The following is a 22,220-nucleotide window of genomic DNA, read 5'->3' as shown; positions in this document are numbered from 1 at the left end:
ATAGCATTATCATGGAACGGTTAAAAATTTACTAAATTAAGATAAAAATGTGGTATATTTTAATGCATTATTGATTACTCGATGTACAAAACAGATACTGGTATGAAATATAATCTGTTCAGGTAGAACTTTGTACTTTGTTGCATTATATCTACAGAGATACTGTTTACATCTGCTTGTCGACCCTATAAAATCGTGTTACGATCATTTTTCTTTTATTGTATATATCTCAACCATTATTCGCTCACGCAACAAATGAACGAATGATTACTATAAAAGTGCTAGCGTTCCTTTAGCTATCGTTTACAAAAGAAGTATTGCATAGACAACGATTAACACAATCGGGCAACATGATTAATAAAATTTCTCTTTCACGCTTAGAAAAACGTATCTACCATTCTATACTCTGTTCCTTTCCTAAATTCCCTCGTTGAAGAAATTGAGAAATATGGTAACGGGTACAATATTAATTATCATGATTTTCTAATCGAGATGAATAAAAATGATCGCAAATGGAAGGTAGGAATGAATGAGATAATATGCTTGTTACAAAAAACCTTAGTATTAAAATATTTCAATAAAAACAATAAATAATAATTATGATCAATAATAAAATTAATAGAAGATTCGGCAGTGTATGTAAACACGCTAAACTTGGCGAATGCCTACATATCGTTATTCATTATATGTATTTAATGTATAAGGGGATTATTAAATAATTCGACAATTAATTACAATAATTATACGGCGAGCGTTTGATTTCTTTTTTCGTTCTTTCCTCGTCCTTTTTACAGAATTAACTCACGACATTTTGCTCGGCTTTTTTTTCTCTTTACAACTTTCTATATACGACACAATGACTAAAAAAAGGAATCGATTTTTTTTTTTTATACATTGTAAACGCGCACCGTTTCGTTAAGTCGCGTTCTATCTATTTACAAATCATTTCGAATTCACCAGCGACATTTGTTAAATCCGATCAAATTGCTGGAAAATTTCCTATTCAACACTCGCAGAGAGAGGATTATTATTCTTTGGATATTCTGCACAATCTTACAAATCTTCGTGAGTAAATTTGTGCCAACGAAAAAAGAGAAAGACAAAACAAAAATAAGAGGATGAATTAAATTTAACTTCCAGTTAGTGAAATGACTATTTTTTCGCTGTCTGTCGTCATACAATTCATGAGCAACAGTGAACACTTCGATATGTATCTTCCAGAAACAATCGGAAGATACATGGAGCCGCGTATAAAATTTGCAGCGGATATTTGCTACGAACACACGTAGGTTTTGGTAGCTTCTTTTTCACTTTTTCTTTTTTTCTTTTTTTTTTTTTTGTTTATCAGCTAAACGTTTTACCCGCAACATCCATAATACATGATACATCCTTTACACAGCACTTTGTTTTCTTTCTCTATTACATTTAACATGTAACAGATATGTACCATAATTATTATAGACGTGCCGGTTACAAATCGTTTACTTCTATCCCTTTCGAGGAATATAATCTCTATGGTATCAGCATATATTTATGAAGGCAAACACATTCTCACCGTGTCACATATCAAATTGATAATGATTATTTCCTAAATTTGTTCACCAAAAAGTGTAGTTACTAATTAATATTAAGTTAAAATGCTTATCGGTGAGTAATGTATAACAGTGTGTTTTTTCCAACCTTCACTTTTCAATATACGCCTGTACACGGTTAAATATTAATTAGATTTGTTTTACGAATGAAATATAAACTTGATTTCGTACTATATATAGCCTCGCACTGATCGTGTGTCAAATAAATATAATTTTCTACTAACGAAATACGATGAAACAAAACGACAGGGCTCGACAGTTTGTTTAATAGTCAGACAAAATTGCTTCGTTTAATGTGAAACGAATAATAAAAGAAACTATACTCGAGCTAGAAGCGTGCAATGTACTGCAACGTTGTACTCCTCTCGATGATTAAGAATTAATTTAACACCACACTACATAACGAAATAACATTTCTTTCAAGAGAAGAAACGATATATCCATAACTAAAAATAAAAGAAAAAAAAATAGACGACATTTTTTGTTATTTCTGCAAACCTAACAACCATAAGAGAATTCATTAGAAGCTTGATATAGTCATTTGAAGATGCTGTGCATAAAAAAATTAAATTAAGATTGTTCGTCATTTGAAGGCCATTGTCCAGAATGATTCCAATCCCAATCCTTCCCTTTTGGACGAAACTTACTGGTACTTCCAGAATTGTTCCAGTCTCTATGAAAAAATTTCTTCTTAAAATGATGTCGTTCCGGATCTGATTGACGTTGATATTTTAGAGGCACTGAGGATGTGCTTCCTGTACTACTGTTGGAAGGATTTGGTGGACGAGGACTGGTTGGTGAAGGTGTACGTGGAGGTCCTAGCGCTTCGTCGGGTGAAGGGATCACCGGTGGAGGACCCGTTACGGTACTATCTGATCCTAATCCACTATCAGGACTCGTGTTCACTCCCTCTGTTGATCTTCTTCGTTTGTCTAGTTCCGTAGATGCAAATGCAACCAGTCTATCGAATCCAGAACTGATACGATCTTGCCAATCCGCCTCGCCATCTGCAAAACAAATTCGTTTTAGTCGTACCGTTCGTGTACAGTAAGACGGTACAACAGATTTTCATAAAAATAAGCCAATAACCCTTTTCATTTTATCTTTATGGTTTCCTATAAACGTATTCAGTTATGTACATGCTAAAATCATAAGTATTATAATACAAAAGTTAAGAGATTTGTCAAATATTTCAAACTTAAAATAATTCTAAAGAAGAGGAGGAATAGTGGAGATTAAGATTACTAACTTGGTAAATATGTGTATGTATCATGGATACTACCTTATAATCTACACTTCATTTTTTCTTGTACAATATGTACAAGTACTCAATGAAGAGAACATTATATTAATCGCATTTAGTATATTATACTATCATGCAAACAAGCATGCACCAAAATTACAAAAGCCCATCAACTAAAGGATATAATGTTTCTGTGTAAATCTAACATGCTTTGCTTGTTCTTTGTATGCACAGGTCGGCTGTAAATATATAGATTTATCGAGTCTGGCTTATTTTCATGGAAATACTTCAAATAAATTTTACACCTCTATTAGAATAAAATACATACATTATCTGTATTTGTTGCTAAAATAATCTATAACTTTGGCTGTAATAACGATAAAAAAAAAAATTTTGAACAACCCCTGTGGGATAACTCACCAGCAACCACGAACCAACCCACAGGCAGCCGTACTTTTTCATTTCTCCTCTGAACGTGTCTCAATCTCTAATAAAACAAGCTTCAAGGGTTGGGAGTGAGATTGAGTATGTGACAGACAGATCTAACCAACAAACAGCTACAGTGCATCTAACAAATACAGCAAACAACAACAAAAATAAATATAAATAAAGATTAAGTACCAGCTCCATAAGATAAGATAAACCATTAGTGCAAAAAAAAAAAAAAAAAACTATTGGAAGATGCATAGCAGAAACTAATAACGACAGTGTTTTAAAAGGGTAAAGCAGAGTGTTTAGTAAAAGTTTTGTATAGTAAAGGTTTAAAAGTGTAAATAAATTGTATATCTGGTAAATAATAATCACAGATCTAACTGTAGTCTTTTCTAGTCCATCACAAGATTTTTAATTTCCATTACCAAAGTGGGTAATAAAACTAAACTTAGGAATATATTTATAAAAACTGAAAATATATTGATGTCTCTTCTTACAGCCAGTTCAGGAAGCATATTTCAGAACTTGGATATGTACATTCCGAAGCATTTCCTACTTGAATAATTCGATAGAACGCATAATTAAAAACAGCTTAAAAAACATAATACATTCTGCTTACCGTCGTCACCGATACCGTTTCGTTGTCTCTGCGTTGTCATTTGGGGTTCGTCAACTAATGGTGTAGACGTATTTGAATGCGGTTCTACAAGAGGACTTAACGGTGCTCCGCTTGTGCTTACTGACGATACAACTGCTTCTGTCTTTACTGACACTGAAGGTTGTGATTGGCAAATGGCTGTTACGATACCATTTGCCGTTGTACTGCCATTACTGTTACTGCTGGTTGCATACCGAGGATACGGTTGAAATCTATTGAAAAAATAGCACACATTAGTAGACAATGATGGTTCTTTTACTTTTAAATAAAAATGTAAAAATTCCAATACCTTCTACTTGTAGAAAGCATTGGCTCGGTTTTCGTATTGTGATTATTTAATATACGGGCATGTAAAGATGCAGCTAATCCTTCTACTGGTAAAAGTTCGCCGTTCGATACAGCTTGTGATGAATGCAACGACGGTGGAGGATGAGCTTGCGCAAGCGACTGAGGATTGTCGGAGAAATACGACTCATGATAAGGCTTGATGTCTGCGCGAGGTAATTGAACTGGTGTGTATCTAAATAAGAAATTATAACATGAAATTATCTCGTAAACACAATAAAATAACATATTATACAATACCTTTGTGGTTGTGTAACCGGAGTGAACAATACGGATGATCTTGAAGTAGTAGTAGGAGTACACGTCGAAACTGCTGAGGAAGTTGGAGCGTAACTCGCAACATGCGCGAGAGTCGATAAACCAGCATCACCCTCCGCGCTAGCTGGTCTACTAATGGGAGAATACACAGTCTCCGGCCTTATCATTGCGCTCATATCAACAGCTGCATTTATTATAGATTGATTAGATATTTCTAGTGTCCTCTCTATTTCACCACTGACCAAATCACCAATTGTTCTAGTACCAAGCAATCCGTTTCCCCCTGTTACAATACGATTGTCGTGACTCGACTGCCTGGAGTCGATTGTTGACCTATCAGACGGCGTTAAGTGAGAAGAAAGACGTTCTTGAGAAAGGTGACGGCGAAGTGCTAATTTTGCAGGCGAAACCTATGGGTATAATTTTATTTAACTGATATATTACACATGTACAAGAGATATCACACGGGCATATTATACTCATACTTACCTGTGTATAATCAGGAGTAGAAACATTCTGTGGCAATGCGATACGCTTCCTATCTGATTCAGTCTGATTTTGTAATTGCACCTGTAGCTGCATTTGTTGTTGCTTATTTCTATTTTGTTGATCCTCGTTCAACACGCTTGTAATAATACTCTTTAACCTATCTTCAAAATTTGCAACTCTAGGAGGTTCCTGAGTTCTACTTGTTTCTTTATTATTTGCTTGCAATTGTGAAGATGAGATGGACGACGGGGTGGTAGAAAAACTGAGAGAAGCTTGAGGCAGTCTAGTTCTCGAATTGTTACTAGCGTTAGTGTTCTGTCTGTTCAGTATTCGACCAGCTTCTATTTGCCTTCCTGTTTCTAAAATCTTTTGTGCCAATATTTCTGGATTGTTTTCCTGTATTTTTCCGATATCGGGAACATCGGGCCACTCTTGCGATCTAGAGCGACCCTCTCTATTTTTCCGCGACGAACCGCTCTTGCCGTTTTGTTGCTGATGATGGTGTTGATTTTGCGAATGTTTCGTGTTCGCCGCTTCTCGTTGTTGTTGAGCAATTGCAGCAACTTGTTTCTCGTTGCTCGCTCTTTCTAATACATTCAGTTCATGTTCCAATTTGGATACCTATAAATTTATCAGAATTCAAATTAGACACGGCTGGTACTTTGTTACATACTCGAGAAGAAAAATAATTACTTGACAATGCAATCTTTTGCGTTGAGACAACGTCGCGGAGATTTCTTTCAAGATGTAATCTTGAGTAAGCGGTTGCGGTGGATTCGATATACCGTTTGTATTTGTAAGACTGGTATATTTCTCTTGTAGTTCCTGGTGCCTAATCGCAGTCAATCTCGACTGTTCACTTTCCATAGACGCAACTTGTGCCTGTAGCTTACTTGCTTTAGCTTGCAACTGTTTATGTCTAAGAACTATTTCCTTAGCTTTCGCAAGTAAATCACCCGGCGATGTTGCATTTATACCTAACTCGGTCATTCGTGCCTTTAAAAGCGCTACGCTATCATCAATTAGTACCTTTATTTGTTTCTCTAATTGAGCCGCTCTTGATTGTAATTTGGAATTTCTTTCTCTTTCTTTTGCAATATCCGTATTGACTGATACTCTATACGAAGGAGTTCTCATTGATTCTAACATGAGCATGAATTGGTCCCTGTTAATGAAAATTATTTTATAGAAATTCTTTTCATATGTAACGTACATTAGTTTAAAAGACAAACATATACCTATACAAGTCCAAAAGTATTTGTAAAGCATATGGAGTAGCGGACGGAGCAGGTGGTATACTAAGTTCTTCATGCACAGAGGTGGAATGTGATTGTAAAGAAAGTGACAACGAAGACAGCTGTTGATCCACACAACCAGGCGCGGGTGGAGGTTTCTTTCCCAAAGCTTGAGGAGATGTGCTAAGTAACGTTTGACTATGCAACAAATCTAAACCAGAAATATTAATCGCTTTCTTCGGCTTAGATTTCTTCACACCTCTTCCCCTCTGTCTGCCTCTAGTCGGAGGCCTCGTAATACCATTCGTTTTCCTATTTAACTTCCTACGAATTTTATTTGGTTGCCGACGATTTTTAATATTATTCTCATCTAAATCTGAATCACTATTCGTTCCTTGTTGTTCAGAATGGTTTGGACTATCTAACTGCCTCGACAGATCTCGTTTAGCTCTATCACCTCTCTCGTTCCTATTTGTTATCTTATTACTATTGCTGGCAGTGTTATTTATCACAGAATCAGAGTTTTCATCGCCACCTTGTTTATTATTTTTTAAACGGTGGAAATAACGTTCTAACTTGGTACGATCAATTACGTGTAAATAATAAGACACTGGTTTACCAGTCCAAGATACAGAACCCTTTAGCGGCGACATTTCTGAGACGTGCATTATTGTACCAATATCTGAAAATAAAGAAAATCAATTAATTAACCACATGTGCGTTACTTCGATTCATTGAAACGAAGCACATTACCGCTAAGATTTCTATCCGTTATACGAAAGTTGAGGGGACAAAATGATTTTGACGAAACAATACGTGCACCGTCTCTCAAGTCGGCAAACCGCTCTTTCAGCTGATGATCCACCGTCGGACCGAATGCAAAATTATTGACAAATACTATTGTAGCTCCAGTAATGCTTTCACGATGTTCGTCAGCTAAAAAATCGCCTTTTACCAAACGATATTCGCCGCATCTTTTTCCATACCAATTCAACCATTTACGAAAGTTTACTTCCATACTCTAATATTTGACAGAAATAAGAAGCTTGTACACATAAAAAATTGCGATTACTAGATGACAGTGCTAGAAACCTGTTAAAAGAACAGCATACCTGTGCATATCTCGAAGGTACATCAGCTCTCTCAACGCCAACGCAAATTTTGCACAAAGTTGCTGCTGCCATTTGAAGAACCACCTGACCAACTCCAGATCCCAAATCAACAAATACATCATCATCTGTTACATCAATCTGATCGATCATTTGACATACTAGCTCATAACTTGTTTCGCCGTACACTTCTGGTGAAAAGGGTTCATACTGATTTAATTTATCAGGTTCCACCACTGCTTGATTATATGTCTGTTGAAGTATATGCCTTAATAAACCTCTACTAGGTCTCTTATTCAGCCTCTGAGATGGTAAACTAGTACCTTTTTCCTATATTTGATTAGTTGACAATTAATTATGGCAATATTAAATGACAACTGAATAATTTTAAAATACCAACTTACCAATTGAACTAAACTATCGATTGCTCTATTGAATCTGTCGCATAAATTTTTCATACTTTCATAATTTCTAGTGTCATAATCACACAAAATATTGTTCTCCAATGGTAGCTTCAAATCTGGCAAATCCTCACAAACCCACCGCATTGTTTCGACAACATCAAGTGCACCATCGTGTCGATCCTACAATTAATAAAATTCAATTAGATTCGGTTCAATTAAATTTTATAATTTTTATGCATAACAACAGAAGCATTATCTTAAAAGAAATAAACACACTTTACTTCAAATTGCTTTATTAGTGTACAATATTTTCAAACAATAATATCTTTTTCCTAACAAACATCACATAGAAGTTGACACAATATATAAAACCAATGGTATTATGTATTACATGAGAACAAAACATTTTATTAAAATATGATTGAGCAATGAAAGAATCATAAAATGTTTACAAAATTTACAAAAATGTCAGCAATCTTCATCCTTGTTTAATACCTTTTATGTTGTGTATACAGATAATCATGAATATTTAAACGATACGAAAAATAAGAAATACTAAAAAATTGTGGGATTATAAACTAAAATAAACGTGACAGCATGACAAAATAACGGAGCAATGATTTCGCGTCGTGCGATAGATGTACGATCAGCTGTGAGAATGTGGGATAAAAGACAGGTCATACACAGCCAGCTCTCAATACGAAATATCATGTATTTCTCGGAGTCAATAATCTCGAGTGCGCAATTATCAAATTTTCAACTTACAGATCCGGATCCGGAGGTAAGGGGCCATTGATAGACGATCGGTTCTGCTCCGGCTGGCGAATGCAGGCGCAGCTCCATTTTAGCAGGGCCGTCGTCCTCGTCCCCGTCGTCGTCGTCGTCCACTTCTTTAGTAAATCGTTTCCTCCGAATGCCCAGCTAAGGATTGTGTGACGTAACCACTCGAATAAACCGTTCGGTGGAGGATCGGTGGTTTCTCGTCCTCCCCGCACTAGGACACTACCACCACGTAGACGACGCTCGTGGACCCCCCCCGCTCCGCGGTTACTTCCCCGGACATGAAAAGACACGAAGGGCCACCTTCAGCGACCGTCAACTCACAGGGACCAAGCCTCTCTGCCTCGAAGGCGAGCATTCAATTTCGACGTGACGATGGAGAGGGCCAGGGAGGCACGCCAAAACGGCCACCAGGAACACAGAACACGAGGTACACAACAGAAAAACACTGACAGACTATTGTGCTGCTCGCAGAAACAGCGGTTTGGGGGGGGATGACGACATCAAAACATGGCGTCATGCCTCTTCCTTCTACCGTACCGTGTTCATGCGGCAGCACATCCGGGTGTTCCGCGCCAACTTATTTTAATGCGCATGCGTCCGGGGAACCGTTGAACTTTCGACCGCGGGTACAATTTTCTTGCTTGTGTTATTATTTTGTATCCTTCAATCATCTGTTTCTAATAAAATGACAGATTCATTAGATATATTACAATTCATTAACTAAATCGATGCAATTGTTACAGATCATCCTGTGGAATATTATACCATAATGCGATAATACGTGTTTGGAATTATAAAAATCTATTTGTCGGAAAAAAATGATAATTACCAAAGTATATGTCATCTGCATGATATATTTTTTTTGGTAGTTGAACTTATCGTGGGTTGAATAAAAAATGGTGTACGTACCGTTATGTATTTATTAAAGTAAAAGTTTTGATATTGATATTTCTATACCGCAGTTCACCAGAGTCTATAACTCCGACGCGCAGGTTGGAGGATGGTGGGGGAACGCACCGAGCTCTCTGCTAATCGCTTTCCACTTCGTTTGGGAGTATCGCCAATCAGAGCGAAGATGCGTACTGGAGATGCGCAAAGAACGAAAACTGGTCTTTCGCAGTTATGGACTTTGGTGAACTGCGGTATAGAAACGCAATTATATCTATAGGGTGATCTATTGGTAGAACATGGTATTTGTCACGTAGGCAGTCACGTGCAAGGATCAGCGCCTCTGTAGACTTTGTATAGAACTTGACATTGTATTGGTTTATATTATTACTGTCATTAAGAAGAAAGATGTTCAAAACACCGGAAGTATATTTGTCAAAATTTTGTAGCATGAAATGAAAATAAAGAACTGTGTTTCACTCCAGCTATTGATAAAAATTTCTACCGAATGTATCAAAAATCGGGTGATATTTTGATGCATCTTACGGGATTTATGCGAACTAAGAAGTACAGTTACCACTGAATGACGTGTTGCGTGTATTTCTTGATTGTAAATTGTAAATATATTGAAAGTAGGTTAATTAGATAATATAATAAACGTGTAGCCATGACAGATGAACTGAAGTTAGATCACCGTGCAAAAAAAAGGATCAAAGAGGTTAAAAGAAAGGCTAGACCAGGTAAACATGTCATAACCTAATTCATAACCTATACGTTGACGTGATATGGACGTAAATTAGTTGTAACAAAACAATCTTTCTTCACAACTTATTTTATATTACTAGTATCACTAGAAGTAATTGAGACAACGTTTGTCTTCTTAAGATGCTCGTCATTATAAACAGAATTTGGAAATGTGATACAAGAACGAACTGTCTTTGCCGACCTTGGATGATGTAACTCCAAATTTACTGAAAGTATTATGATACAGTATAATACGATGCACTTATATGTAAATAGTTAACTAATTCAACCTTTACATGTGGATAAAGTATTCATTGTCATAAAGTATCAATAATACATATAAACATTAAATGTTAATAAAGTCTCTTACTTATACAAAATAAGTTATTCTTGTGTTAAAATGTCCCATTCTATTTAAGACAATATTTATTTTCTTACTGAAATGAAGTATTTTGTTTAGAACTTGGAGATAAGGTAGCTTGGACTCAACATGGCTACAGTAAAAATTTTGAACCTTTTTGGAACGTTATGGACAATGTAGATCGTATAGAAGAATCCAAAGTATCTACAGAAGAATTTATAGAAAAATATGAGAAACCTTACAAGCCTGTGATAATTCAAGGTGTTCAAAATGGCTGGAAAGCCCAATACAAGTGGACTATAGAGGTTCATAATCATATGATTTATAATTTTCAAATGTATAATACATTATTAATAAGCTGTTGGTAATGGTTTTCTGTTAACATACAGAGATTAGTCAAAAAATACAGAAATCAAAAATTTAAATGTGGAGAAGATAATGAAGGATATAGTGTAAAAATGAAGATGAAATACTATGTACGTTATATGCTTAATAATGAAGATGATTCACCTTTGTACATCTTTGATAGTTCCTTTGGTGAACATCCGAGACGAAAAAAATTGTTAGAAGATTATGTTATACCTTTGTATTTCCGCGATGACCTTTTTCAATATGCTGGTGAGCACAGGAGACCGCCATATCGCTGGTTCGTTATGGGACCTGCTAGGTCTGGTAAGTATTTTCGTTACATTTAGGATGAAAACATATTATTAATAAATAATGTAAAAACAGGTACTGGGATACACATAGATCCATTAGGAACCAGTGCCTGGAATGCACTGATTTCGGGACACAAAAGATGGTGTCTCTTTCCTACACACACCCCTAGAGAGCTTCTCAAAGTAACTGCAGCTGAAGGGGGTAAACAAAGAGATGAAGCTATTACGTGGTTTTCTATTATTTATCCTCGTACAAAGTTACCTACTTGGCCACAAGATTGTTTACCAATAGAGGTTTTACAAAATCCGGGTGAAACTGTGTTTGTTCCTGGTGGTTGGTGGCATGTTGTTTTAAATCTCGATGATACTATAGCAGTTACTCAGAACTTCTGTTCTCGTACAAATTTTCCAGTAGTATGGCATAAAACTGTAAGAATTTACGAATATATAGCCGTGCGTTATATTCTTATAATTCTAGGATTTTAAACATATCGTAATAACTTGTTTATAGGTGCGGGGAAGACCAAAATTATCACGTAAATGGTTAAAAGTACTCAGGGATAAAGAACCAGAATTGGCAACACTTGCTGAAACAATAGATGTAAAAGAAGATACGGGTGTTGCCAGTGATTCTTCTAGTGGTTCTTCAAGTAGCTCCTCGAGTAGTAGTAGTAGTAGTCAATCAGAAGATAGTGCTGATGATAGTGGTCAAGAATCACTGACAACTCACAAAAAGAAGAAAAGGTATGTGTTCGATGTTTTATTATATATATATTTTACAGACTGTAAAGAGACCACATTTAATATCAGTCAATCAATTTATTTTTTATAATTATAAATATAATTAAGCATAATACTGTTTTTAAATTTTTAGAAGAAAACTAAATAACAGCCAACCCTGACAATATCAAGCATTTGGGACCTACAGAGACCTCAGACTGTACAGTATTAATCAACAATTATTGTTTGTACTAAAAGTAAATATTATAATTATTACCACCTTAATGTTCATAATAAAATAAATGCTAGGTAATACCAAATTTGTTCTTATTAAATAAATTTGTTTCAATCCTATGCTGAACTACCTCGCGATAATGCACTTAATTTTTGCTAAATTCAATCTTTAATATGACGTTCTTGGACCGTATATTATTTATATGAAAAATGTTTCTGTTTATTGTTTAAAAGTCGTTTATAAATTCAATTAATATTTGATACTTATATTAAATAATATAAGACGGTAACATACAAAACTGAAGTTACAAGACATGTAAAAACAAAAAACACATTTATACATACATGTTCACAAAAAATAAAATATCAAAACCAGCAAGCAATAAGTCAGGTGCATTATCATTTCAAATTATCATATTAATATTCTATCGTGTTATAAATTAACAAATAAATAAAAAATATTATAGTCATAAAATAAATACATTATCTCAGGTGCATGTATTAACTTTTCAATGAGTTGCTTCTCTGGAAAGTTCTTGCATCTCTCTTACAGTAGTTCCACAGCTTCACCGTTCCGTCACTTCACGTCGACGTAGTAACCATGCAAAGCACCAAATTGGAGTGTAAACAACATAGAAGCAAAGTAATAAAAAATTAAATTAAATTCTCATGTTTAATAGATATACAAGATTATGATTAAAAAATGTTATTCATTACTACAAAATTCATTCAGTCAAACATAGTCTTTTACATCCAATGCATTCGTAATCGCAATCACACTATTAATGGTAGTTTTTCTACTAAATCACGCAAGTACTTTTAAAAAGCAATACTTCATATACATAGTTTAAACAAAAATAAATAAATTTTTCATATTATTTTCAATAAAAACAAAAAGTATAATAGTCTAATGTGCATTTCCGATTTTCATTAAAACCGAATAAGTTTAATACTGGCATTATATACCAAGTGTTCGGCTACTGGTAGGCATCTTTTGAGGGGGTGGTAGCTGTGCCCCTTCAAAGGATGTCCACCCGTAGTCGGACACCTTGTATAGTGTTTGAAGCATTAAAAAAAAAAAAAAAGGAATAAGTTTCTTATAAAAAAATAATTTTAAAAGATTGCTAAACAGAGGAACAATTAAATACATTGTTAATTATTAATAGTTATCTGTTAAAGAATTAGAATTTTGTTTAATTACATTTATATCAGGTCTTTTATGACAGACATGTCCACACACTTTTGAATAACAGCAAAGTGTGTCTAGACAGGCATGCGCATTACCACATCAACAACCTATAAATGCAAAAAAATAATATGCAGCAAAGTAAAAAGATAAGTTAAAGAGAAACTGTGGAAATAGACATGGATATTGAGGAATCGGGAATACGCCACAGCTTCACCTCCCCAGAACTGCAATCAATATTTCAGACGTTATTCTATCTAAGAAAATTCGGATAAATACTGAACCCAAGCACACGTTTAAAATAAATTGAATACTGCATATAATCAAGCATTTGAATTCCGTCGTAATTCAAGTACTTTCAGTATGCTTCGGATCAGTTTAACATAAATAATAACATAAAAAGATTACTTACTTGCTTGCAGTGAAAATGTGTTGCTGATTAGTTATTACAGCATTAATAGCAGAACCATGCGCTCTGACTTCCCCTATTGGACTACATTCCCCTTGATCCTTTGGTACAGACCATGCCTTCAATGTTCCTCCTCGACAACCTGATATCATTACAGTTCCACTGTTAACCATACACAAGCCTAAAATCCAATCTTTGTGCGCATTATTTAGCGACTGGACTAATTCCATCCTGCTCAGATCCCAGCGTTTAATACACATATCCCTCGACCCTATAACATCAATTATAATTGAACACAACCTTACCATATAAAATAAGAAAATAAATTCGACAAAGATGTACCAGAAAATAAGGTTGAATCGCAAGTTGTTAAACATTGGACACCATCATAATGTGGTGGTGCCAGGCTGATCGACTGACCGGATGTATTTGGTTCAACAAGGGATATCAAATGATCTTTGCTGCCTGTTATCACTTTACCATCCTCCGCAACAGCCAAACACATTACTGCTGCCGTGTGTGGTGTACTTAATCTTCCAGTACACGTTAATTTACGAAGATCCCATACTCTAACTTTATCACTGGATGCAGTATATAATTCTTGTTCGTCGGTACTAAGTACCAAATCATTGATGGTTGTTTCACCAACAGGAAGTTGGAGCATCCTAGATGTTGTTGATAACGTAATCGGCCCACTCTGTACTTGGCCGGACGAATATAGAGTTTTAATACAATTGTTGCCCGCTCTCAAATCCCAAACTTTTACATAAGCTGAAGAAACGCTGAATAATAAATCATGTAGTGGAGAGTATTTTACTGCAACTACGTTATTTGGATGACCAGTTAGTGTAAGGTTTTCAATTCCTGTTCCTAGATCCCATACTTTAACAGTCCGGTCTAAAATAATATTGTATACAATGAACTTTTAACTGGTTTGAAGCTAGAATTCATTAATATTAATTTGTACCTTTTGAACCACTGAATAGTAAATCTGCAGTTGCACACATTGTTAAAACAGCTTTACTGTGTCCCTCTGCTACATGAGAACAATGTAAAACCGCTCTTGGTTGTATCTGAAAAGAATTGTATAATAAGAATTAAAGAAAATTGTTGAGTTCCATTAATTTACCTTGCCTTGATACTGAGAAATAATTCCTTTCATAGGCTGTGGTTCTGTTGATGCTGGTTGCCTACTCGCAGTTAGCCTAGAGAAAACGTTTTCTTCTCGACTGTTGAATCGTCGGTAGGTAGTTGGTGATCCAGGTGGTGATGACACGTCTGTATGAGCTACCTGTTCCCTAGTTGAGGGTTTGTTATGTTAGCGTGTTAGTTAGCTAAGTTTTTTGTCAGTTCTAATTCTGCCAACTATATCGACTTGAAACAATGTAACTCGTGCAAGTGCATCATTATAAAACAAAATTATTGATTGAAATTTAATTAATACTTGGATTATTAGATTGTAAGTGTATTAACTTTGGTATATATTATGATGCAATATAATATTATACATTAATCTTGATAGAATTAGAGCATTTTAATAATGTATAATCAATGAAAAAATGTACATGATTTATTAAAGAGTAATTAAAACAAGAAAACAATGATCCACCAAAAGGGTCTTTTCATAAGTATTGTCATAAGTGCACATTGAATGTGTGTGCTTTTATTTATTAATAATTATGTGTACAAAATAACTGTTTACATATATACAAATTCATGATCTTTACACGAAACGACATATTTCGTACATTAGAAATTTTTCTGAAATTTATACATATTTATATTCCAAAACAATAGAAATATATAAATATAATACATTAAATATGTTAAATTAAAACAATCTTAATCGAATACAAGTAATAACAATATTAAACAAAGTATTATTATTACAAACAACGTTTTCGAATATGTATTGAAGTTTTAAATGCATTTTAATTCAAGTTAGACTTTTCCTTGTAGTATAATTTGTACATTAGTAGCTGTATTTAATAAACAATTAATACGAACAAAATAAAATGATAGAAATTTTTTGTGCAAATGTAAATAAGAAATAACAAACAACATAATATTTAAATTAATTAAATCATAAAATATATGTTTCTTCCGAGCAGTAATATTCCTTTTGTTTTGCAGTTTTATCATAAAACAATTAATGCATCTGTTTGAGAATGATACAAGCTTCTTTAAGAGAACAATTTAACCAGTAGTGCATAGAACAGTGCATCAAGACAGAGATACGTAAAAAATACAAACATAAAAACGTGCTGCAGAATTATCACTCACATGGAGCCTCCACCTGGGTGAAGCGGTCGTCGCAATGGCCTTGGCGATGTGCTATCGCGCCGACTTAAAGTCGGAGATCCACCACCTATACTATGCTGACTTCTTGTTAATACTAAACCCCTGGTAAACGTGAATACTTATGTGTTGCAAAATCGTAAAATTTATTTAAAAATCAGTAAAACGTTGTACCTACTTTAAACTACCAGGCGCACTCGGTACTCTCGTGAGTGGATGATTATGATTCTGACTTTGATCTTCTGTCTTCAAATTATCCTGACTGGCTTGAACGCCATAAAGAAGTTCCTGAGGTTGTGTAGTTCTTCTTCTTACTTTATTATTACGTTGTTTCTCTTCTCCAAATATAACTTGATTATAATTTTCACTAATATTTCAAGTAAATCAAATACCATTAATATAATATTTACCTTTTATAATAATAAAAAAATAGAACGTTACATACTTATCTGGCGACGAGCTTCTTGAACTTAGAGGACTATAATTCGACGTATTGTGATGATTATTTGTAAGAGACAATAGATCTCGATCTCGTAATACGTGTTCTAGCAACTGATGTTGTACATCACTTTCTTGTGCAACTTGATTTAATCGCGATTCCATATCACGAATTTCGTGTTGTTTTTGAGCGGCTACGCAACTTTGTTCCACGGTGAATGCTAGCATTCTTTGTAATAAATATTGAGCTTCGTCTACTGACTGAATCGTCGATATAAGCGCTTCGACACCGGGTTCGCCTTCAGCTTCTCCATCGCCCATTTCCACCATGTCACGTTGACATTCGGCAATGCTATCCTGTAAGAAACATTATCAAAAAGATGCCAATAACACATTGTTTAAATGAAAATATGTTTACCTGCAAATAACTAATTTTACTTTTGACATTATCAATCTCTTCGTCGATGTCACTCGTATCTCCTCTTGAACTTGCTATAATATTTCTGTGCTTCTGAAGCTTTTCTAGTTCCCTACCCAACTCTTCTCGTTCTTGAAGAAGCCTTTCCATTTCTCTCTCCGTTTCTGCTGCAGCTTGTTTAGCCAATGCTTGCTTCGCGATAGTTCTCTCGAACGTTTGCCACCTCTGTTTCAATGCCTTTGGATTAATCGGTTTAGGCGGTGCTCTCCCCGCAGCTTTCAGGCTTAGGCCTCTGTCCCTTTTTCTCAATGCCGATACTTCTTCTTGTTTGCGTCTAAGCACCACCTCTTTCATTCTTTTATCAGCCTCAAGCGTACGAATCATATTCGCATTCTTTCTACTCTCCTTCCGCAGTTGTGCTATTTCCCTATTTCGTCTTAGTTCATTCTCTTTGTGTCTCTGCGCCTCCTCGCGCATTTTATTTAGAAGCTTCACTTTTGCTCGCTTCATCTCTGCCAATTCGTTTCTTAATCCTCTTAACCTATTTTCATTCTGAGATTGATTTTTAAGCAACCTCGCGTGCTCTTTCTTTGCAGACTTTAAAAGTTGCATTTCCTTTTGCATGGCAGAAAGTTTCTTCTCGTATTCGTCGCGTAATTTTTTTACCTTTTCTGTTTGCGGGGTCGGTTGCTGTTGCAAAGAGTGTAATACCTTATCTCTTTCTTCCTGGGTATCTTTAATTCGTGCTTGTAGCTGAGCAAGCTTATCTTCATAATGTTGTTTCATCGTTTGCAAGCGTCTTTGGGAGAGTTCAAGTTCTTGTATTAATCGTTGTTTTACATCGATGTCTGATGTTAACGCTTCTAATTCACGGCCCATCGCTTCTTCTTCTTCATCCTCTTCTACAAAGTATTATGTCTCGATTGATTTTTAAATACTGTAATCAATTATTTTTAACGATACAAACTCCAAACATACCTTTCCTATCAGAATCGTCATCCGATTCGTCTTCGCTCACAGAATCTTGAGCCATTTCTGTATCATCGCCTTCTCCTTCATCCCCTGTTTTACTGGCAGTGTTAATAGTCTGTGCATGTTGTTCTCGTAACGCGGTTAAAGCTTCAATTTCTTTCTGAACCTCTTTCTTAGCATCGTTTAATATCGACACAGAATCGCTATGACATATATATCCAGAATCGCCATAAGGATTTGCTGCATTGACCTATACAGATGTGGTACATGAAAATAATACGAGGACAGATCTAATATGATGTTTCTTACGAATTATGATATACCTGCATCTGTCGTTTCTTTAGCTGCTGATACATAGCCTCTGCTTCCAAAAGGCGAGCCCTTAACTCTTCTATCTCTCGAACGTATCCTTGTACTAAACTTGTTACTTCGCTATTTCCATCCGTTGATACCCACTGACCAGTAGCTTTTTCTGCCAGCAGAAGAACATTCTTTGCCGTCAGTGCTTCAACTGTTTCCGAAAGAGCTTTTACTCTAGTACGAAGACTTTGCAATTCACTATTTAACATTTGATTTTCATGCCAAGCATCGTTTACACCATCCTCTCCGACAACCCTTTTGCCTTGTCTGTATTCCATTAATTCTAATTGAAGTTGCTGAATTTCTCGCCGAAGAGAAGCAATTGTTCTTGAGCTCTTATCTTGGTTAATTGTGACTTTGTTCTTAATATTCCTCGCTCTATTCGCATACTTAAGGGTACTTAAAGTTTCCATAAAATCTCTGTCACTTGGCGAGACACACGCTATCATAACAGTTTGACTATTGCCTGCAACCATTAAGTATAATTTTATTGATACATTATTATCAAGTACAACAATCTTTACTTAACACTATATTACCTCCTAGTGAATCTTGGAGTAATCTAGTCAGTTTTGAATCTCTGTATGGAACATGTAGAGCCTTTTTTGCCTTGTCCCCAAGCGCAGAAATTACATTACCCAGAGCCAACTATAGTGGATGATAAAAATAACTGATTACTGCTTTCTTAAACGTATGTATAAGATCATAAAAATCTTACCAATCCACAATTTATAGATATCCCCTCCTTTGCTCTATCTCCAGTGGCACCGGTTCTCTTTAATCTTTCTGAACCAGCTAAATCAACAAAATGAAACTTTGCAGTTAAAGTTTCAAATTCACTTGCTGGTTCTGTGCCACTTGTATCAACATCAGCATCTGGATCTTCAACTTTGATGTATCTCTGTTGCTTTATATGCAATGTAAAGATTGCATGCGATCTTGATGACTGAGTATTCATTTGGGTAGATCCAGTTGTACGCGACAATGCTCCCAGTCTTAAATATTCTAAGGCTTGTTCTGGACTAGTTACAATTCTTGGTTCTACTCCAGCTAAATGTATGTTGCCAGAAGTATCTTCATGAATTCTAGCACCACCTCTAGGTCCACCAGGTTCCAATAAATCCTTTAAGTCTTCATTATACAATTCCAAAAATTGGGCAGTAACCTGTTACAAAATTTTCATTAAACATTAAATAATTTTGATATTAACTTTTCTTAAGCAAAGGGTGTCAAACCTTAAACTCTGGAGGCATTTGTGCACATTCCCTGGCATATTTCTGTTTCTCTACAATCCCATCAAACAAGTGTCTAATAGCTCTGGGGATAATGCCAACCACAGTTTGGTCGACTTCTACATCAAATCCAGTGCCCATGGTGTAAGTTTTGCCAGAGCCAGTCTGGCCATAAGCAAGAACGGTCGCATTATATCCATCTAATGCACCTTCTACCAAACGTGCAACACACGTTTCATAAATTATGCTTTGCCCGATACCGGTATCAAAAACATAATCATATGTAAAGGCCTTGTCTGGTCCAAGAAAGACCTGGGGTTCCCCTGGAGGTACTTGTGTACATATTCTACACATATCAATTACTTCACGCGCTACCTGAGGCCTTATTCTGTAATTAACAATTACAAAAAATAAAATTATGCATTAATTACAATTATTTTTCTTAACGTCTAAATTTTATGTTTATTTTTTGCGCGGTAATCAAAGCATATGTAATACAATCGTATTATATCACGATTGCGTATAGAATGTCATAATCGACGTTATGTGAATCGATCAGCTGTTACCGTATATATGGTATACAGAAAACCGCGCGCTATGGCGACATAAAAAATACAAAAGAAATAGCAAAATAACAATCACGTGGAAGGCAAATGGTAATTAATAAAAATAATGACAAAAACATGAAGATAAACAGAATTTTTTTTTTTTAATAAGTTACGTAGAAACGAAGGGAATGCGGTGGGAGGAGAAAAATTCATTCATCGGAAATCAAGGCACGCGTTCTTTATACAACCGGTAATAAAGCCTACGCACTTTACTCTTTAAAAGGAGATATTATGCGATTTAAGTTTGCAATGCAGTACTGCGTAGAATAAGACACGGATGACATTCTAATGGCAAAGTAACATAAGAAAAAATCAATATTCAAATTGAAAACACAAATGAGGAACAGGAGAGGAACGAGGGAAAAACAATATTCAGCATATAATTTGTTTTAGTTTACATTGTCAATAGAAATATTTCACAACAAATTTTATAAAATTAATCCTAGAAAAATTACTGCAGGATGGTTTCGTAAACATTAGCTTGCATCATCGTACCGAATAATTATGACATAAACGTAATAAATTCTTCCATAATTCGCGGAATAATTTTATTAAAAACATCACGAGAAATCTGTAGTCCTTTTGAAATACGGAACTGTCTTACATGTACATATGAATTTTCTAAAATCGTGAAAGTGTGACAAGAACCAATGACTTTCACAATCCTAAGTACTGAATCGGTAACAATACACTTCTGATCGAAAAAGAAATAAGATAAGATACCCTGGAAAACATGCGTATTGTAATGTGCATAATTCATGAGAATAATGGGGAAAAAGCTGTAGCCTTAAAAAGATCGAAGGATGTACGCTTTGAATTTAAATGATATTTCGCGGTAATGTTTAAATGATTATTTATCAAATATTGTTGGTCTTATCAGATGTCACTGCACAAGTCATCTTGCTAGATTACGGCAATATGTATAGCTGTTCTATCGAAGAGCGTCTTTTAAAAAAATCATTTTGGCGAATTCTTTTTCTTTAATGAATTAAATTACTTACCGCACAGCGACCCGTACACTCGTGTCATCAGACATTTCGATGTGGAATATTGTGCAACTTCTTAAGATGCGAAAGCGGTAAAACTTCAGCGAGGAAATCAACGAGAAACTGTTGAGATTAGGCCGAATCTATTAGGCGATGGCTATAATTCTTCGAGATACTTGAATACGATAAATGCGCACGCGTTACTAAATGCGGTGACCATGAAATATCCGCATTTTTCGTCGTCAACGCGCACACAGGGGACCGTAAAATCCACTCAAACATTTCTCATAACGAAAAGAAAATTTCTATCCTAGTCGCGTCGGACCAAGGACTGTACGGATGTTGGACTGAAGTCATACATGACAGACATCTTTGATTCTTTATGGCATAAAGTGAACATACAGCATCATCTGTCGGGGGTTTTAAGAAACGGATGATTCTAATCGATAAAATATACAGCGTTGATAAAAAAGAAATTGATGATTGATTCAGATACCAACATTGGTTAAGGGGGTAGACACGGGTAATAGTAGCGAGGTGACATTACCGGCAAAAATGGACCTATCTAGAAATCATTTATGAACTTTTATGATTGATTCTTATCGTAGCACACGATTCGTAGAAATGTTTATATTACGAATAAATCAATGCAGGTGAGTCCGATCCGCCATTTTCTTGACCGTTGACAGACAGCAATTTCAATATTTTATAAGTTTTTGACGATTTGGATAATATAAGGACCAGACTAATATTCTTTAGAGCCTCCTGAACACGTCCCTCAAATTTTTTTGCATTCTGTTTAGAAATGACGACGTAATTTGAGAACTCGCGTCGAGGGATTTTTCTAGAGATTGTCGGTAAAGTTTTCAACGATAGCATCACCTTAAGTTGCAGTGGTAAAATATCGACAGCTTTTGATCATAGTTCAGCAGTTTACCGTCATATGGCGTAGGCAGTATGTTTTTTAATATAGTGCACTTCTTCTAGGCTTGTACTTAGGGAGTTTCTTTCTTCTTATCTGTAAAAAATCATTAGAATTATAAGTATCAGTAGTGGAAGTATCAAATTTACAGGATATTTACAGGATATGGAATCAGAATAATGTAGCTTTCTGAGAAATAATGTTTTTCAAACCGACTATTTTTATAATGTGATAAGA

The 22,220-nt window shown here is 35.2% G+C and overlaps 3 protein-coding genes across 10 annotated transcripts; 1 reads left to right on the top strand and 2 right to left on the bottom strand.

Annotated features, from left to right (window-relative positions):
• Positions 1 to 36: 36 nt before the first annotated feature.
• Positions 37 to 8,617, bottom strand: LOC114878501 (histone-lysine N-methyltransferase, H3 lysine-79 specific). Of its 3 annotated transcripts, none has more exons than XM_029192396.2 (12): positions 8,531 to 8,617; positions 7,766 to 7,945; positions 7,365 to 7,691; positions 7,006 to 7,273; positions 6,256 to 6,934; positions 5,711 to 6,182; positions 5,018 to 5,638; positions 4,794 to 4,938; positions 4,511 to 4,712; positions 4,215 to 4,445; positions 3,887 to 4,137; positions 37 to 2,599 (listed from the first exon to the last, which is right to left on the bottom strand). In XM_029192396.2, the coding sequence occupies exons 1-12, from the start codon at positions 8,606 to 8,608 to the stop codon at positions 2,163 to 2,165; spliced, it is 3,891 nt and encodes a 1,296-aa protein (XP_029048229.1). In that variant the 5' UTR covers positions 8,609 to 8,617; the 3' UTR covers positions 37 to 2,162. The 3 variants fall into 3 exon arrangements, 2 of the variants coding, with proteins under 2 accessions (XP_029048229.1, XP_029048228.1); XR_003789756.2 differs by adding an exon at positions 3,256 to 3,403 and having other exon boundaries at positions 2,517 to 2,599; positions 4,511 to 4,938; XM_029192395.2 differs by having other exon boundaries at positions 4,511 to 4,938.
• A 290-nt stretch (positions 8,618 to 8,907) lies between these two features.
• On the top strand, positions 8,908 to 12,240 carry LOC114878503 (bifunctional arginine demethylase and lysyl-hydroxylase PSR). Of its 5 annotated transcripts, none has more exons than XM_029192402.2 (7): positions 9,634 to 10,176; positions 10,322 to 10,448; positions 10,641 to 10,846; positions 10,931 to 11,213; positions 11,274 to 11,629; positions 11,712 to 11,944; positions 12,075 to 12,240. In XM_029192402.2, exons 3-7 carry the CDS (start codon positions 10,709 to 10,711, stop codon positions 12,100 to 12,102), a joined length of 1,038 nt encoding a protein of 345 aa, XP_029048235.1. In that variant the 5' UTR covers positions 9,634 to 10,176; positions 10,322 to 10,448; positions 10,641 to 10,708; the 3' UTR covers positions 12,103 to 12,240. The 5 variants fall into 5 exon arrangements, with proteins under 5 accessions (XP_029048232.1, XP_029048235.1, XP_029048234.1 ...); XM_029192401.2 differs by having other exon boundaries at positions 10,282 to 10,413; XM_029192400.2 differs by having other exon boundaries at positions 10,282 to 10,448.
• On the bottom strand, positions 12,013 to 21,437 carry LOC114878500 (kinesin-like protein KIF21A). Of its 2 annotated transcripts, XM_029192394.2 has the most exons (16): positions 21,077 to 21,437; positions 19,471 to 19,855; positions 18,954 to 19,400; positions 18,775 to 18,883; positions 18,199 to 18,701; positions 17,882 to 18,125; positions 16,904 to 17,805; positions 16,493 to 16,842; positions 16,226 to 16,414; positions 16,033 to 16,152; positions 14,879 to 15,047; positions 14,717 to 14,822; positions 14,092 to 14,646; positions 13,753 to 14,020; positions 13,356 to 13,567; positions 12,649 to 12,734 (listed from the first exon to the last, which is right to left on the bottom strand). In XM_029192394.2, the coding sequence occupies exons 1-15, from the start codon at positions 21,109 to 21,111 to the stop codon at positions 13,495 to 13,497; spliced, it is 4,455 nt and encodes a 1,484-aa protein (XP_029048227.1). In that variant the 5' UTR covers positions 21,112 to 21,437; the 3' UTR covers positions 12,649 to 12,734; positions 13,356 to 13,494. The 2 variants fall into 2 exon arrangements, with proteins under 2 accessions (XP_029048226.1, XP_029048227.1); XM_029192393.2 differs by lacking the exon at positions 13,356 to 13,567 and having other exon boundaries at positions 12,013 to 12,734.
• Positions 21,438 to 22,220: the final 783 nt, after the last annotated feature.

Source organism: Osmia bicornis, chromosome 15 (genome assembly GCF_907164935.1).
Source record: "Osmia bicornis bicornis chromosome 15, iOsmBic2.1, whole genome shotgun sequence".
NCBI classification, from domain to species: Eukaryota; Metazoa; Arthropoda; class Insecta; order Hymenoptera; family Megachilidae; genus Osmia; species Osmia bicornis.
This window is presented reverse-complemented; position numbering and strand designations above follow the sequence as displayed.